Source organism: Drosophila yakuba, chromosome 2L (assembly GCF_016746365.2).
Source record: "Drosophila yakuba strain Tai18E2 chromosome 2L, Prin_Dyak_Tai18E2_2.1, whole genome shotgun sequence".
In the NCBI taxonomy this organism is placed as follows: Eukaryota; Metazoa; Arthropoda; class Insecta; order Diptera; family Drosophilidae; genus Drosophila; species Drosophila yakuba.
Genome location: NC_052527.2, coordinates 10,197,223 through 10,215,103, shown reverse-complemented (window position 1 = coordinate 10,215,103; position 17,881 = coordinate 10,197,223). Strand labels below are relative to the sequence as shown.

Genomic DNA, 17,881 nt, shown 5'->3' with positions numbered 1-17,881 from the left:
GAAATAGTTGCAGCTAAAGCGGAAATGATAATGGCTAGAACCAACCACCGACGACCGACTTTTTATCGCATTACAGACTTTGCCCCATATACATAATCCACTTTTGAGTTTCCGCTTGCAGAAACAAAATCGAAACAAATGTGTCGAATATTTCGAGTTGTTTTCTCCCCTTTTAATGTTATTTAATGTAATTTCAACGAGCTTCAACAAGTTTTTAAATTAATAAAAACGTCAACAGCTGTTAAATTTGCTGAATTTTTGAATACTTAACCAATACCATTTTTAAATCATAGACTAACCATAGATTGGTTGTTCCTTAATATATTATATTTAAGACTAAAGTTGCCAACACTTATATTTCCATTCGCAACACCAGTTTTGGAATCTAAAAAGGTGGCAATGCCCAAGGAAATTGACAGTCGGGCTTTAGTACTATTTTCTTAACTTGCTAGTTTTAGTGGAGAAATAAATACGAGTAGTTGCTTTCATCAGTACTTCGGTTTTTCGTTAAAAATGGGTATTGAATAAATTTCTCCTGACAATCTTTACTTAGGATTTCCTTCAAATCACTCTTTCCTCCATTAGAAAATAAAGATAAGAAGCTAAAGTCCTCGAAACGCCAGTCCCAAGTTCCCCTCATCATTCCCAAGGACTCGGTGGTCAGCACCTATGCCTTCAGTCGGCTAAGCGTGGAACCTGTTTCGGCGAGGATTGAGATTAAGGAACTGATAGGGAGTGGATCCTTTGGCCGGGTGTACCGGGCTCAACTGGACGAGTCCGAGGAGTTGGTGGCCGTGAAACAGACCCTTTACAATCCCAAGTTCTGCCAGCGCGAAGCAGAAATTATGGGTCAGCTAATGGACCACAACAACATAGTCCGGCTCATCATGCACTTTTGCGTTAACTTGGGCGTTCCGCCAATGGACTACATTATGCTGGTCATGGAGTACATGCCGATGACTTTGCTGGACTACATAAACAATCACCTAATGGAGTTGCAGCCCGCAGAGCTCCTAGTCAATGTCCGCATACTTTCGTATCAGATCTTCAGGGGATTGGGATATCTGCATTTATTGGGCATCTGCCACCGGGACATCAAGCCCGAGAATCTGCTGATGGACAACCAGAAGATGGTGCTCAAGCTAAGTGACTTTGGCAGCGCCAAGCATCTGGTGCCCCATGAGCCCAGCCTGAGTTACATCTGCTCCCGGCTATATCGTGCCCCCGAGCTTTTTGCCAAATACGAACTTTATACCTGTGCCGTGGACATCTGGAGTGCTGGCTGCGTCCTGGCGGAGCTGCTCAAGGGATCTCCCCTCTTTTCCAGCCACAAGCACGACCGAAAGCAGCTGCGGCTCATCGTTAATATGCTGGGCAGCGATGGCTTGGAACGAGCTCCTGAAGTACGCTCAAAGTGTGGAAACTCACTGCATCCTCGGACTACACGCCCCAGTTGGGATCTTCTCCTGAATGCGGCTGTACCGCAGGATCTGTCCGATCTGCTGAACTCATGTTTGATCTACGAATCGGCGGCTAGAATCCCACCCTTGGTGGCATGTGGTCATGGTTCTTACGATGAACTGCGCATCATGGACGCCCTGGGGCTGCGCATGCCCAATGGCAATCCGCTGCCGCCTCTGTTCAACTTCAACAGCCAGGAGATGGGTACAGATCCAAAGCTTTGGGTTAAGCTATTACCGATCCATTTGTCTTCGGTGGATGATGAGTATTCGGCCGTGGCAGCCTTTGAGGAAGTCTAGATGACTTGCAAAATAATCTTTGATCCTATTCTTAGTAAGTTAAGTGTCGTCGTAGGACTTAGAGAAAAAAAATTTAAAAAAAATAAAACTTTATTTTTAGGTATAGTTTTATATATTCTCTGTGCATAGCTCATATAAAAATAAATAAATACAATAGTTAAATAACATTTCTGCAAAACTTCATAAATAGTTTTTCCAACAAGATTTAGACTTAGGTGCAAAAATGATAAAATTTGACATTTCATCAGACAAAAGTTTAGTATATTCTATTAAAATTATTTTATTAAAATGAACTTATGTTAAGATAAAAGAAGTGAACCACTGAACCAAAGCTGAAACACTTCGAAACGTTTCCCATTTTTTAAAGGGCAATGAACCGAACCTTGAACCGGAACCAGAAGTTTTATATTGACAAAGAAGAAGGGAATCTTAGACTTTAAATGTGGTTATGTGGAGGAAAAAAGATATTTGTATATTTTTATAAGCTATTAAATAACTAATAAATAAAACCAGTTGTAAGTGGTCTTATGTTCTTACCCGTAGGAACTCCAAATTTTTTATTTTGAGTTAGTTAAAAAACTTCTCAAATCCCTAAAAACTCTTTTTTTGTCATTTAGCTGATACCGAAGTAGCCCTTGAAAGAACTGAAAGAAGTCTAGCAGCAGGACCATTGGAAAAGTGCCTCAGTCTTACAGCAGATCTCGCACCGGACAGCAGAAAAGTGTTGTGTGAAAAATCGAAGGGAAATTTTGGTTTGCTGATATTTTGTCGAGTCATGGAGTTGCCATCTATGGTGGAGCGTTCGGGTGACCGCCTGGTGGTGCGCAGCTTGGTAAATGGTGCTCCAATTTATCAGTCGTCCTTTGAGGGTGGAGCTGGTGCGGGGCTGCCAATGTCCCTAAGCTTGCAGCCGCTGATTGGTTCGGATTTCTTGGAGCTACAACTGGAGCAATACAAGGTGAACAACTTCATGTTGCCACTCTCGGTGCCCGGTTTTGTTTCCGCAGAAACTGCAGAATCCGTGGACTTGGCCAAGGAGAACATGGAGAACTCTCTCCCAGAGGGTAATCGGTCCAACAACGAGGAGGAGCTGCCCCAGTGCAAGATACGGCGTAACTACAGCTGCAACCAGTGCGCCTTCTTTACCCAAAATCCACGCAGTCATCTCTCCCACCTGCGCGATGTCCATGGCGAGCGAATTGTGATCAACGAGTGCAAGTTGTGCCTCTACGCCTCGCGTCATTTCCAGAAGCTGGTGCGGCACATGAAAATGGTGCACGGCTGTTCCGATGATGGCGGCGTAGTGCAGGGATCAGGTGCTCAGACGCGAGGTAAGCGAAATCTCTCCAGGGAGGTGCGAAAGCGCCGTCTGGAGGAGAGCATTGAAGGCCAGGGCGCGACTGGGCAGTCCATAGACCCCAACCTGCAGCGCATGCTCCAGAATGGACCACCACTGGAGCAGCTTAAAATAGAACTGCAGCAGCAAGAGAAGCAGCTACTGGCCAGTGTCCAGGCGTACAATCGGCAGCAGGATATGCTGCAGCTCCAGCAGATCGTTGAGAGCCACGACAACATATTCTCCATGGCCTACGAGTACCAGACCAAGCTGATGCCGCCCAAGGAAGCAGAGTCCTTGAAATTGGACCAGCACAACAGCAGCTCCGACTCCGAGGAGCCCCCGAAGAGTCCTTCGCCGGATACCCGTGAACAGCCGCCGGGTGTGGAGCAGTTCCAATGCCAGAAGTGCTCGTATAGCACTCCCATCCGTGCCAGATTTAAGAAGCACGTCAAGTACCACTCCATGCCGCTGATCAAGTGCAGCTCATGTGATTTTCACACCCCCTACAAGTGGAATCTGGACCGGCACACCAAGAACCATGGTGCCAATGGGCATTTCAAGTGCTCGGCCTGTGATTTTAGCACGGATATCAAGCAATCGCTGACCATACACGAATTAAACCATCACGTCCCAACGGTGGGTCACCAAATGGGCAACAGACGTCGAGATGAGGCAGAGGATCAGCTGGATCAGCTGCCAAGTGGTTCCAAGAAACCAGAAACGCTTAAAGTGGGTCCTTCCATTGCAGCCGTGGAATCTCCCCTTCCGCAGCCTTCGGGGATCGTTTGCTCACACTGCCAAAAACGGGTGGCCAATGCCATCCAGTTGATTAACCATCTACAAGTGTGCCCTTCGGCCTTGCAGAACACAACCCAACTGCAGAGTTCGCTCAACGGAGAAGTGGATCTTCCCGATGAGGATTTTCCCAGTGCTCCCACTGATCTCAGCTATTGCGGCGTAGAAACAGCTCCTGGCTATGGAGAGGTACATATGTTCTTAGTATATAAATATGTGGTGTTCTTATACCAGTTTGGCTTTTAAAAACAGAACACCTATCTTATTTATTTTGCTTTCAGGTCACAGAAGTTTTGCCAGAGGAATCCGATGATTCGGCACCATTGAAGAAGGTTTTTAAGTGTCCCCATTGCACTTTTTGGGCCGCCACTGCATCTCGCTTCCATGTCCACATCGTTGGTCATCTGAACAGGAAGCCCTTTGAATGCTCTCTGTGCGCTTATCGCTCCAACTGGCGCTGGGACATCACCAAGCACATCCGCTTGAAGGCCATCCGCGACAGATCCCATAACCAGGCCCAGGTGCTGATGAACGATGAGACCGGGAGGCGCAACTACGCCAAGTACAACCAGTATCTGACTATGATGAAGGTAAGCGCTGAACAGTTAGCCGATTCCAAGGGAATGCGCACGGGTGAGATGATTGTGATGCCGCCCGAGAAGCTAGTCGACCATCATCCAATGGAAACGGAGGAAACCATTGAGATGGTGGACAGTGCTTATTCGACGTCTGCACTGGACTTAAGGAAACCGAGAGACGACCACTCGGAAGAGTTAGCATGTAACAGCAACAGGAAGCCACAAGAGGGAGCCAAGTGGCATACAAATGTAGAACCCCTGTCATTCAAATCGCTGAATTCATCGACCACCAAGCCAAATTCCAAAGAGTCGCCTCTGGATTTGACCAAGTCAGACGGTGGTCAATCAGACGAATCGACATCCACTGATGACTTTCAAGAATCCAATGAAAGCGATTAGAACGGACCCTAATGCTCTGCAACAATATTATATAAATGTATTGAAAATTTGAATAAAACGAATAAACCTTACAACTTTTCATCCAGAGCAGTACTTTGCTTCTTTTAGGTAGCTTCAACTAGCCGAAGCTTAAATACCCTTGCGGGTATTCCAAGTAAGAATAATTTATGATAAAAAACGACGAAACTTCTCTTCTATTGTGTTCAATTTTTGTCCGACCATACAGTATAGTTATCTACATTTAAGATTCCTATAAAAGAACTAACAACCTTTCTACGGTGAGATTATTGTGTAGTGGTTTATTGTTTTGTTTGGATTATTAGGGCAAGTTTAGCCAAAAAAAATGTAACAATAAATAAGTAGTTAATAGTGTTAAAACAGTAAATTTAACGTGGCTAATTTATTGATGACACATCTATTGAAGATCAGATCAGCTAAGCTTTAGTCTCGAATAATAAAACTACGAATTTAGATCACGCGCTTTTCACAGCAAACATTCCTGTATGAAAAATAATACTATGCATATCAGGACGAACAGCGGCACCAGGAAGCAGACTTCATCTACGCTGAGAGTGCCCAGTATAAGCCACAAATCAAGGCAGAGAAACCGCGCCTGCAGGAGCCACAACCACAGGCACTAAGCCGTCTGGCACTGTACGCCCTCAAAGTGAGAGGACTGTCCGTCCTCGTCTTCCTGCAGTCGCGGCTGCGGCTTATAGTCCGTCATTTGCACTTCCTCGGCGTTCTTTGGGATCACAATCGGCTGCCTGGGAGGAAGTAAATCCTCCAGCATGGCCAGCTGCGGCGCCGTGGCAAAGTCGTTGTCCGGAAACCTGACCCTAAACTTCATGTAGAGATCTCCACATTCGGTAGCCTCGTTGAAAACGGGCATTCCACTGCCTCGCACCATCTTTATTTGATTGTGCTGCAACACTTCACCCGGATAGGTGCGGAGACAGACGTTTCGTCCATCCAAGTGCTTGAAGCAATGCGTGTAGCCGCACAACGCCTCCGTGATGTTGATCTCCAGGTCTCGCATGTACAGATTGGCATGGCGGCGCTGAAAATGTGGATGCTCAAGCTGGCCTATTACTACAATCAGATCCCCAAACTCGCCGCCTCGCATTTGGTGTCCCTCATTTGCGAAGGGAACCTTTAGCATGTGCGGTGTCCCTCGCTCCACGACCAGGTCTCGCTTCATCTTCTGCTCTACAAAACCACTGCCCTGGCAGGGGCTGCACTTCTTGTCGTCCTTAATGGTGAAGCCCCTTCCATCGCAAGTTGGACAGGTCTGTGTGGGATTACAGGTATTATCCGGGTGCTTAGTCAGTGTCGGGTATTCAGCATATTAACCATCTTACATACCGTATCGAAGGGGCTGAGACCCATAAAGGTAAATGCGGCCGCACGTCCTGCTCCGCCGCAGGTCTCGCAACTCTCGTGCGCTTCCTTGGGACCACCGTCGCCGTTGCACTTGGAGCACAGCTTCTGGCGCTTGTATTCCACCTTCTTGTTCATGCCGCCGACGTAGATCTCTTCCAGAGTCAGCTCCACCTTCACCACGACTTTGCCATTGCGCCTGCCCCGACCTCCGGGCGAAGCCCTATCGAAAGGAAACCACTGGGCGAAGAACTCGGAGGCATCAGAGAATCCATCGGCGCCCTCTTGCAGACCCTTCAATCCGTAACGGTCGTAGATGCGACGCTTCTCGGGATCGGACAGTACTTCGTAGGCGAAGGATATTTCCTTGAACTTGTCGCCCGCATCGGGATTCTTGTCTGGATGGAACTCTTTGGCCAATTTTCGGTAGTTCTATTGGAGAAAAGGTGAACACAAAGTATTTACCAACAAATCGAATTGGGACTGTTACATATGTACCTTTTTAATTTCCTCATCAGTTGCATCCGGAGCCACTCCGAGAACCTCGTATAAATTTAGGTTATCCATTTGCTATTGCACCCCAGTCCCCCTACAAACTAAAACAATTGTACATTGTAAGTGTACGACTTATTTAATAATTTAACAATGTATTTATGACAATATTTTCAAGTCATATTGGGTGGCAAGTATGCCCAAGTGCTACCAATAAACTTTAATTTTGGGGAAAGTACCAAATAAATACTTAACATCCCAGCATTTTTTTCGAACAGTAGGCACTTGAAAGAACTTTCTAGAAATCTGTTTACACATTTTTGTATTTATCAATTTCTAAATACATCAATTTTAATCTTAAATGTGTTCATTGTGTGAGTATATGCCCTAAAATATGTTTTTTGCTTAGTTTTTAATGCATTAAGTAAGTATTCTAAATAAAAAATTTGGTAAAAAAAATTTGAAGCATTGTTTGAATTACATTTTATTTACTTTTTGACCAACTATTCAAACGGTGAATTTCACATTTTAATGAAATTTAAATTAGGTTTTGGTCAGTGGGTAGTACCCACTGTAGCAACACGTAATCACCCCTCGAAATCCCGAAAAATACCAGAAATATACCAAGATGAGTCATGCTGGCGGCTCTTGCCATACAAAAACGCGTTAGCGCTTTCCGCACGACGTGTCAGGGTCCCACCCGAATCACGTTCACTAGCGCACATACACACACAGGCGCAGCTACGTGTGCCATCTTGCTTTTTTCATCGGAAAATTTTCCAGAAATTACGCTCGAAAATTACGAAAAAATCGCGACCAAATGGTTTCGAAATTTTTTTAAAATTTAAGTTTCGTGCAAATACGTGAAATAAAGTCGGGTTGGTTGAAAAAAGCACCACCAAAAGATCGCTGGAGAATTTTTTCAATCAAGCCAAATGGGTGCGAAGCTGACGACGTAAAAATTTTTGTGTGTACCAACGAAAGAGCGGAGAAAACGGACGAGGCGAGAGCGCAAAGCGGAAAGACCGAGGAAACACTCGCGCAACAAGAAGAAGAGACAGCAGCAGCACCAACTACGAGAGTTTTCTCTCCGTGAGTCTGTGTGTGTGCGCGTGTGCGCGCGCTTGGGTTGGGAAAAATGATGGAAAATTACGAGGAAATTCGCCTGGGCCATATTAGGTCTAAGGATCTGGGCAACCAGGTTTCAGACGCTCCGCAATTCTATCCGCCAGCTAAGTTTGATTTTGGCGCCGAAATTCTGGCCTCAACGTCAACAGAGGCAGAGGCCGAAGCAACAACAACAACCATAGAAACAGCAACAAGCGAACTTGCTGGCAAAGCAAATGGTGAAATCAAAACAAAAACATTGGCTGCCATGGAAGAACAAGAGATTGGCGCCAATTTGGAGCATAAAACCAAAAATCCCACAAAGTCAATGGGCGAGGATGAAGATGATGACGAGGATGATGAAGAGGACGACGAGGAGGAGGAGGACGATGAGGAGGAAGTCACCGGGACAAGCAACGAGGACGAGGACTCAAGCTCCGACTGCTCCTCATCAGTGGGGCCCGACTGGAAGCTGCGCTGGCTGCAACGAGAATTTTACACAGGCCGTGTGCCGCGCCAGGTTATTGCCAGCATCATGCCGCATTTCGCGTCTGGTCTTGCGGCCGACACCGATGACTCCGTGCTGTGGGACTATTTAGCCCACCTGTTGAACGAGCCCAAGCGACGCAACAAGCTGGCCTCTGTGAACACCTTCGACGATGTCATCAGTTTGGTCAAGAAATCACAGAAGATCATTGTGCTAACGGGAGCCGGGGTATCCGTCTCCTGCGGCATTCCGGACTTCCGCTCCACCAATGGCATATATGCGCGGTTGGCCCATGATTTTCCCGATCTGCCCGATCCGCAGGCCATGTTTGATATCAACTACTTTAAGAGGGATCCACGACCGTTCTACAAATTTGCCCGCGAGATATATCCCGGCGAGTTTCAGCCCTCGCCCTGCCATCGGTTCATCAAGATGCTGGAGACCAAGGGCAAACTGTTGCGCAACTACACCCAGAACATCGACACCCTGGAGCGGGTGGCTGGCATTCAACGAGTAATCGAGTGCCACGGCTCCTTTTCAACGGCGTCGTGCACCAAGTGCCGTTTTAAGTGCAACGCTGACGCCCTGCGGGCCGACATATTTGCCCAACGAATTCCGGTGTGCCCACAGTGCCAGCCCAATAAGGAGCAGAGCGTGGACGCCTCGGTGGCCGTAACTGAGGAGGAGCTGCGCCAGCTGGTCGAGAACGGCATTATGAAGCCGGATATCGTCTTCTTCGGCGAGGGTAGGTGCCATTTTAATACAGATTTATTATATATTATCAATAGTCTTGGTGAAATAAATGCTAGAGCTTCAAATTCGACGATCAGAATGACTCTTTATTTCAGTACAAACCATAATTTTTTCAAAATTTTAAGTGATAAACTACTTCAAATACAGAATAACGCTATATACCATATATCATATTGTGTTTTCTTTTCCTATTGCCAACAGGACTGCCGGACGAATACCACACGGTCATGGCCACCGACAAGGACGTCTGCGATCTGCTGATCGTAATCGGTTCCTCGCTGAAGGTCCGACCTGTGGCCCACATTCCCAGCAGCATACCGGCCACGGTGCCGCAGATCCTTATCAATCGCGAGCAGTTGCATCATCTTAAGTTCGACGTGGAGCTGCTGGGCGACTCCGATGTGATTATCAACCAGATTTGCCACAGGTTGTCGGACAATGATGATTGCTGGCAGCAGCTGTGCTGCGATGAGTCAGTGCTTACCGAAAGCAAGGAGCTGATGCCTCCAGAGCACTCTAATCACCACCACCATCATCAAGCCAGTCATCATCTACATCACCACCGCCACTGCAGTTCAGAGAGCGAGCGGCAATCCCAACTGGACACGGATACGCAATCTATCAAGTCAAATAGTTCGGCAGACTACATTCTGGGCTCAGCTGGCACCTGCTCGGATAGTGGGTTTGAGTCATCCACTTTTAGCTCCGGAAAGCGTTCCAGTGCCGCCGAAGCGGCAGCCATTGAACGCATTAAAACAGACATACTAGTGGAGCTGAATGAGACCACCGCCCTAAGTTGCGATCGTCTGGGCATCGGAGCCCCTCAGACACCGGTTGAGAGTTATCGCCATCTTTCCATTGATTCCTCTAAGGATAGCGGCATCGAGCAGTGCGACAACGAAGCCACGCCTAGCTACGTGCGACCCAGCAATCTGGTTCAGGAGACCAAGACAGTGGCGCCCAGCCTGACGCCCATTCCGCAACAGAGGGGAAAGCGACAGACAGCAGCCGAGCGCCTGCAGCCTGGAACATTCTATTCCCACACCAACAACTATTCGTATGTGTTTCCAGGAGCTCAGGTTTTCTGGAACAACGATTACAGCGATGATGATGACGAAGAAGAGGAAAGGTTACACAATAGACACAGTGATCTCTTTGGCAATGTGGCGCCCAGCTATAAGGATGAAGATGAGGATGCCTGTGATCTGAACGCCGTTCCATTGTCACCATTGCTCCCGCCTTCACTGGAGGCTCACATAGTCACTGATATAGTGAATGGATCCAACGAACCGGTGCCCAACAGCAGTCCCGGCCAGAAAAGACCCGCCCGCATTATAGAGCAGCAGCCAACGGTCAACCCATCGCCCGCTGTTGAGACGGAAATTCCCCCCCTGAAGAAGCGGCGACCAAGCCAGGAAAATGAGCAGCAGACCCAAATGGAAAGATCTGAGGAGAGTCCGCCTCCAGGACAGTTAGCAGCAGTGTAAACGTAAACTTAGCCCTGCTAGTAGTTTAGTATTTATTTTAAATGCAATTTAAACCAACTTGTAAACACAACACAACAGAATCAATGTCCAGAGAAGCTCCGAAATCGAAGCAGAGGGCCATGTTACCAATTTCATTCCCCGGAAATGTAGTGGAATCGGAAATGATACAACGTTTACTTGTTATTTATTTAAAATATGAAAACACTTCTATTCCGGTATCACGAAGTTTTCAAGAAATGAAACCGGAACTAGGACCACTATTTTACTCAATTCGAGGCTTTAGAGATCTGACCTTCGTTGCTTTACAATCCACCCCCTATGCCCAATCCCGTTTTGATATTTTAAACTCTTAGTTTATTTATTATCTCTTTTCAAAACAAAACGCTGTAAATGTTAGTATTTTATTATATTAAGTTGTTATTGAGGCCTTTTTAGATAAACTAAAAGAGATAAGCGGAAAGTTGAAAATCCTTTAGAAAGCAGGGTTTCTTTGTATTCAAAGAGAAACAGCGCCTCAACTTTAAATCTAGTTCTAAGCGTAATATATTCAAAATTATGCAGCTGCAAACGGAAAAATACGTTAGTTTAAATTAAAAACTAGACACAAACACTCTGTATATAAGCACTCGCCCTTAATGTGTACTGTAAATGATTATTTTTCTACTTTTTTGTGTTATCCTCTTCCTTTTCTATTTCTATCGGTTATGGCAAATATTTTTTAATATTAATACACTCGCACCCACATCAAAATTGATAAGCGCATGGATTTACAGATATAAATACCAGTTTAAAATTTGGTGTGCGTGTTTGAAATGTTTATTCAAAACCTAGCATAAATATATAGCCACCAAACGCAGTGTAAACATAGCAGTAAGAATTTAGTCTATATGTCTTAAAAGTGTATTAATATCCAGAATATAAACCAATCTAAAAAACACAAGGAACAACGCATTTTCATTGTTAGATGAAGCCATCATAAATCCCGACCAAGATGAAAAGCATTCGGCGATATTTCAATACTTGCAATTTTGAATTCGGTTTTATTAAAGTATTTTGACATTAGCTGGTACCTTAGGGATATCTAAATACATATTTTATCATTAAGGTTGCCTTCTTCAAAAGTTCGCCTTACACCAATAATGCCCTCCTTCTTGCAGAGATGTGGGATACCGGAAAGAAGTTAACCGAAGGAGAGAGCGGCTAGTAATCGTGGATCTTACGGACTAGGAGCGACTTGCAATCGCTCGGATTACGACTGAAAGTTGGACATGTTGCCTGGGTTGTTTGCTTGCGCTTGGTTCTATATAAAATATGATATTCTTGTGTCCTATTTAATCGGCGACGGTTTTTATGTACAATTTACAAACCCATGCTGTGCAATCCCCATATATAAAGGTGAATATATGTGTTGCATGCATCGTTATTACTCTTACTTTTATAAAAATATGCGTGATTTAAAAAAATGTCACTGTCCCCAATTCAATGATCTCTATACAATTGTTGATATAGAACTCTGACTGATATAACATGAGCGTACGGCTAAGGTCTACGGTTTACAATGTAATCGGTATAAAATAACGCGCTGTGAGACTTGAGTTAGTTATACAATTGTATCATGGATGGTTGATCCATTCTAGGCAACGTTTGTGTTTCGATTTCCACTGCTAACAAAATACTTCAATATCTATATATATTTGTTATATATATTCTATATGCATAAGCACTAGTGTACACGTATAAAAGTGTGTGTTCTATCGGTGATAACTTTCGTTTCGCTTTGAAAAAAAATGAAATCCGCGCACTATAAAAACGGAGATTTGTTGGTCTTGTGGGATCTGGCTCTGCCCGGGTTAACCTTGCACTTAAGCTGTGCAATAAGGTCGGAGATTTTCAAAGCTGGTCCCACCTTCATGCCCAAAAGTGGCATGATATCGTCCTTGGTCAGCTGCAGGAGTCGCTTTCCGTCGATTTTGTTTCGGCTGAAGGTGTCACAGTGGGCTGTGCAATCGTTAACCCGCAAGAACTGGGATACGTCGTACACGTTCCATGTATCCGGGACCAGCTCCAAGTGGGGTTCACTCGAATCGATGTCGGCCAGACGAGGAATGTACTTATTATTCGTCGCACAGGAGTTCTGCAGTGGGGTAAAAAGACGGGCAATTAGTGAACGTTTAATGTTGTATTCCTTTACGGGTTGATGGCGGATCGATTGGATGTCGGTGTGTTGGGGCTGTTGCAAGTACCAAAAATAACAGTGCGTAAACTAAATTATATACAAATTGGCATTTTATGAACGATTTCGGTTATATACATTTATGCAGTAGTGTTACGGAGCTTTAGCACAGTGGTTTAGCTTTGGCTTGACAATCTAGTTTATATAAAAGAAATAAAAACGAAAGCTTTACAAGGACTATTAATAAGAAGTAACTGGTACAAAAGTTAATGCTTTTAGTTTGAACGAAAACCATGTCAAATAAAATGTGGATTTTATATTAAAACGAAAACCACTATGCTTTTTTGGTCTCCCTTTTAGATGCATGAGCTGGACTTCAGGCGGGCAAGCAGGCTGGCTGGCTAGATGGATGACTCTACGCACTATTATTCCGCTAAGTACTCACCGCAATGTAGCTAGTGGCTTTGCGGCCCACAGTTGGTGGCGCAGGAGATTTAGTAGTAGATTTCTTTACCGTTTTGTTACTGCCCGTGGCGAGAGTTACCAGTGAGGTGGAGCCACTTCCGCTGCCTGATCCTGCGATCAGATCACTGGAGGACTGTGTGGTGGACTGCTCGGAGATGTGGCTGGTGCTTCCGTCGCCGTCGCCATCGCCGTCCGCATCGGGATCCTCCTCGTCGCCCTCCTCCTCGGGCTGATTGTTCTCGTAAAAGGCAGCATTGTGATGCTCCGGCTTTAGCTCCAGCTTGATGCTCAGCTTGGGTAAGTGTGGCGTGGTCTTGAGCGCAATAGTACGGGATTTGACTGCAATGATAATTGAATATATATTTGCAATAATGATGTTTTGATTTTCACGGCTTTAATACAATGCCTAGATTAAGAAAAAGTACTCACCCGACTGTGTGCTATTGTCGTTTGGAGTTTTGCCTCCGACAGCTCCTTTCTTGGGCTTTCGTTTTCGCTGTATCTTGGGCTTTGGTACCGGTTTCGGGGCCTGCTGATGTGCAACCCTCGGTGGGCCTTCGAGCTTGTGGTTCACAAGTACGCACCATCCAACTGGATATATGTCGGCCGATTCGCAATCCAACCACTGGTCATACTCATCCGTCCACCCGTCAAAATGCACTTTGAGTAGTCGACCCACAACTCGCGCCACCGTGGCCACGCAGACGAGGCGGGGATCCATGAGATCTGCACACTCCAGACTCATACCCACCTCGAATCCATGGTCAGGAATAATCCGATGAAATAGATGCTGGCCAGCGGCCACGGCTCCCGTGTCCCGCAGATAACCCTCCCAGGTGAATGTACGAGAGTCGTAGCCGTTCGGTGGGGTAACCGAAATGCTGTTGACGGAACAGAATCCAGCCGGAAAGATGCACGGACTTTTTTCATGGTAACAGAACCTAAAAAGACAACAGAGGCTTGTTGATTTTGCTGACTTTAATTGAAGCCTTTCAAGCTCACCAATCCGACCCTGAGGCATCCGGTTGATAGGAGTCAATGCGTATCATCATGTACCCGAACTTTAGAACCGCCATCACTGTAGCCGGGCAAATGGATGATAGATTAAGAGGATCCACCGCTTCCAGCTTCATGCCCTCCACAAAGCTATTGGTTTTGCCGTCACTGTAGTATTCGTCGAAGGTGAAGTTCATCTTGAACAGCTCGATTGTGGCGTCGTCCTCATGAACCTCGATCATGGCTTCGCGACCAGCTGAAAGTGGGAAAGTTATAAAAAACGTTATTAAAAAGCTTTATATGAAGGGGTCGGTCTTTGCAGATTATTTCTAGCCAGGTACATAGAAAAGGCTGTGTGTAGAACAGGTTGTAAATATTATTTCTAATAGCCAACTTACCCAACATGCGCTCCAAGTAATCCTGCGGGGCAGCCAGATTATGGCCAACTGTGGTTGCCCAGCCGACTGGATGGATGATGGGCGAGTCCTCGTGACACCAAAAGCCATCGTCGGAATCGAAGTACCGCAGGAAGAGACGCTTTCCCACGATCTTGGTGACGGTGGCCAGGCGCACCTGCGAAATGCGATCTTTGTCCACGCACTCGAGATTCAGGCCAAGGCGGAAGCGCGACTGGAGGCTGTCGTTGATTTTGTTGTAAAAGTTGGAGGGAAGGGTGCGGGCTCCGGATAACCTTCCAACCAGGAAGTCCTTCCAGTCCTTGTACTTGTGCTCGATGGTGCGGGGCGGGATAAGTGGCTTGCCCCGGGTGGCACACCAACCCACCGAATGCACCTCGGCGTTGCAGAGGTTCACCCAGAAGTCGTGCGAGTCCGTATCAAAACCCTCGTAGCTCATTAAAGCCTTATAGCCCTTGATTTCCAGGATGGTGGCCACCCAAAACGAGGTAGGAGTCTGACCCGGTTGGATCACTTCGATGCTATCGCAATCTGTATTTTCCACTTCAACCTTCATGCCCACACCCAAATTGTCCCATACCTCGCAACCGGGTGCATGAGGAAAACAGGTGACAGGTGCCGCATTAAAGTTCTCCTTGCTAAGGCGGGGCAACCAGTCGTAGGAGTGTGTGGGATCGTACATTCGCCGCCGAATGCTGATTATCTTCTCCATTTGCGGACACGGTACCGGAAGACGCTCGTATTTGGGAATTTGCGGCAGATCATCCTGTGGATAGATGTCCTTAAAAAGTCGCAAGGCCTTTGGCGTGGGAGCTGCGCTCAGATAAGAATTGGGTGTGGATGCTCCCTCCTCGTTGCTTCCCGGAGCTGCGGCATCTCCCACAGCTCCGCCGTTCAACGCAGCAATTGTTTCATCTGCTGCCATTTGTACATTATTGGCAGCTGCATCGCCGCCTAGAGACATGGGTTCGCCGAAGCTATTCAACTGGGTAATCTTCGATTGATCCGTAATGCGAAAACGGTAATTGGCATTCTTAATATGCGCCGCATGCAGATCCAGCTCAATATCCGACTGCGACTGTTGCTGATCGCCAGGCAAATCGGTTGACTCTGAACCCGCTCCAGGATCTGGGGAACTAGTGGTTGCTTGGTCTCCCTCCATCTTAGTATTAAGTACCAACGAATAGAGTTCGCCTCGGGCACAGGCCATGCTGCAAAAACGTCGCGATTTTGTGTAGAATGTGTGCTTCACTCCAATGGCTCCGCAACGTTTACAGACGGCTGTAGAAGAAAAAAATGGATTCGTTTAATTACTTTTACATATAAACGTCAATTTTGTATTTCATTTAACTGCTATTCTGCTATACAAACCCAAATTCTTGCAAAACAACCCCAAACCAAACATTAAGATAAGTGAAACTAAACTAGGATTTAAACTAAAAAGCTTGAAAATGAATAACGTGTAGAGTGGGTCGATTGCAGATTTACAGGGACGGTGGTTTTCATTGCTTAAATAACCGAATAATTACCTATTACTTATAAACAAATAACTGTATACGTTGCCACAACATAAACTAGTCTATAGAACAAGCCTTTTAGACAAAGGCCTCTAGGATTTTAGACAAGTGAAATGCATATTTAATTGATTAATTTTAATGATACATAATACAACTAAGATTTCTACCATTTAGTGTTATTTTAAGTTATACACTCCTCCCACAATGGTCTAATTAGGAATCGACCCACTCTAGTGCACAGCAACCTTACCCATGCCATCTTTCTGTATGGGGATCACCGATGGGTCAATGTTTCCCCTGTAGGCGATGGGTGTCTTCAGCACCAGTCCTGGCCTGTTTACGGGTTCGATCTTGCGCGTCTTGCGTTGCGATCGCAATGCGGAGGACGTGGAGGCACTGCAGCTGGCGGTGGTTGCGGTGGAGTTGGCTCCCTTGGCCGTACTGTAGGTGCGCTGCAATTGCTTGCTGGAGCTCACGCATGGTGCTTCAGAGTTGACCATTATGTTGCCAAAGGCATTGCCATTAAGCGTACCCATCGCAGGTGCCAGGGTTGTGCCCAGGAGCTTGTGGTGCAGCAGGCCATCAGGTAGTGGAACCAAAAGATCGTGCTCGACTCCAGGGACCCCTAAGCCTCCGGGCATCTGTGTCATGCAGGAGGACGAGGACTGCGAAATGTCTTTATCGGAGGAGGTCATGAAGTCGGTGCCATCGTACGAATTATTGTCCTCGTTCATCATCACAAAGTCGTCGATGTTGATAATCTCCTGCTTGGGCTCCAGCTCTGATCCATTATCATCATAGTTATTGTCCCTCTGACCGTACACTTGATCGTCATCGTCCACAACCGGTTCGCCCACACCCACGCCCATTAGACCACCGCCGTGCGCAGCCAGGCCAACCATGCCGTTGTCCACATCGTTATCCATTGCCTCCGCATAGTTCTGGAAAACTGCCGCTGCCGCCGACTGCTGGAGCAGTTGCTGCTGCAGGCCGCCCATGTGGGCAAATCCGTACAGGTTGTTCGAGTTGGTGGCAATCAGGGTGCCCGGTTGTACACCCAATGCCGCAGCTGCCGCCGCCGCTTGACCAGTGAAATCTCCCCCCATTAGGCTCATCATCGGATTCATGTCCTTTTATTGAGCAGTGTGGGTTTGGAGATTGGAGGTGGTTCAGGTTGAGGTTCGATCATTGGTTATGTGTGTTTTTGTGTCGAGATTTAAATTGTAACCAATACATAAATCATAGAAAAGAAAGTAGAAGAAATAAGTAAACAAATTCCAATCGGTTTTAACTGAGACAGACAAAAAAGATAGTTTGGAAATTTGGCCAATCCCCAAAGAGTACATGTTTAAACCTAAGGAATTTGGGTTTGTTTCCGACTCCGAGGACTATCAAATATAATGGAGTGCCTTATTTAGACACGTATCTCGTTTTCGCGATTTCATTTAATAGCAATTTATATTTATTAGTCTTCGAATTGAGAGATTGGCTTCTGAATCAAACCGTCTACACTCACCAATGTTGGCTGATGGGCGGAGAGATCCTCCATGACAGAGAGTCCAACAGTGGGATGACCCAACAGAGTGGCCGCATCCTCCAGTGTAATGCGCTCCGAATTGTACTGACTGCTCATCCACATCATGCGCAGCTCGGCTGGATTCATTCTGAGCGAATCGATTCCGGATTTGTCAGTATGGCAAAAGCATTTATGGGACCACTTTCCGGGTTTTCTTTAAC

General features: G+C 46.2%; 5 protein-coding genes across 7 annotated transcripts; 3 read left to right on the top strand and 2 right to left on the bottom strand.

The window, feature by feature from the left end:
* The first annotated feature begins 416 nt into the window (after nucleotides 1–416).
* Nucleotides 417–1,938, top strand: LOC6527443 (glycogen synthase kinase-3 alpha). Its single transcript, XM_002088499.4, has 2 exons — nucleotides 417–517; nucleotides 586–1,938. The coding sequence occupies exons 1-2, from the start codon at nucleotides 514–516 to the stop codon at nucleotides 1,758–1,760; spliced, it is 1,179 nt and encodes a 392-aa protein (XP_002088535.1). The 5' UTR covers nucleotides 417–513; the 3' UTR covers nucleotides 1,761–1,938.
* Nucleotides 1,939–2,378: 440 nt separating this feature from the next.
* LOC6527444 lies at nucleotides 2,379–4,958 on the top strand. Its single transcript, XM_002088500.4, has 2 exons — nucleotides 2,379–4,083; nucleotides 4,176–4,958. The coding sequence occupies exons 1-2, from the start codon at nucleotides 2,536–2,538 to the stop codon at nucleotides 4,869–4,871; spliced, it is 2,244 nt and encodes a 747-aa protein (XP_002088536.1). The 5' UTR covers nucleotides 2,379–2,535; the 3' UTR covers nucleotides 4,872–4,958.
* Nucleotides 4,959–5,145: 187 nt separating this feature from the next.
* Nucleotides 5,146–6,953, bottom strand: LOC6527445 (dnaJ homolog subfamily A member 2). Its single transcript, XM_002088501.3, has 3 exons — nucleotides 6,750–6,953; nucleotides 6,237–6,683; nucleotides 5,146–6,162 (listed from the first exon to the last, which is right to left on the bottom strand). The coding sequence occupies exons 1-3, from the start codon at nucleotides 6,816–6,818 to the stop codon at nucleotides 5,509–5,511; spliced, it is 1,170 nt and encodes a 389-aa protein (XP_002088537.3). The 5' UTR covers nucleotides 6,819–6,953; the 3' UTR covers nucleotides 5,146–5,508.
* Nucleotides 6,954–7,449: 496 nt separating this feature from the next.
* Nucleotides 7,450–11,517, top strand: LOC6527446 (NAD-dependent histone deacetylase sirtuin-1). The gene is made up of 2 exons (XM_002088502.3): nucleotides 7,450–9,082; nucleotides 9,292–11,517. The coding sequence occupies exons 1-2, from the start codon at nucleotides 7,882–7,884 to the stop codon at nucleotides 10,575–10,577; spliced, it is 2,487 nt and encodes an 828-aa protein (XP_002088538.1). The 5' UTR covers nucleotides 7,450–7,881; the 3' UTR covers nucleotides 10,578–11,517.
* Nucleotides 11,518–11,588: 71 nt separating this feature from the next.
* Nucleotides 11,589–17,853, bottom strand: LOC6527447 (polycomb protein Sfmbt). Of its 3 annotated transcripts, none has more exons than XM_002088503.3 (7): nucleotides 17,661–17,853; nucleotides 16,395–17,274; nucleotides 14,610–15,908; nucleotides 14,218–14,467; nucleotides 13,645–14,156; nucleotides 13,196–13,554; nucleotides 11,589–12,711 (listed from the first exon to the last, which is right to left on the bottom strand). In XM_002088503.3, exons 1-7 carry the CDS (start codon nucleotides 17,805–17,807, stop codon nucleotides 12,379–12,381), a joined length of 3,780 nt encoding a protein of 1,259 aa, XP_002088539.1. In that variant the 5' UTR covers nucleotides 17,808–17,853; the 3' UTR covers nucleotides 11,589–12,378. The 3 variants fall into 3 exon arrangements, with proteins under 3 accessions (XP_002088539.1, XP_015053112.1, XP_039226587.1); XM_015197626.3 differs by having other exon boundaries at nucleotides 13,265–13,554; XM_039370653.1 differs by lacking the exon at nucleotides 16,395–17,274 and having other exon boundaries at nucleotides 17,661–17,793.
* Nucleotides 17,854–17,881: the final 28 nt, after the last annotated feature.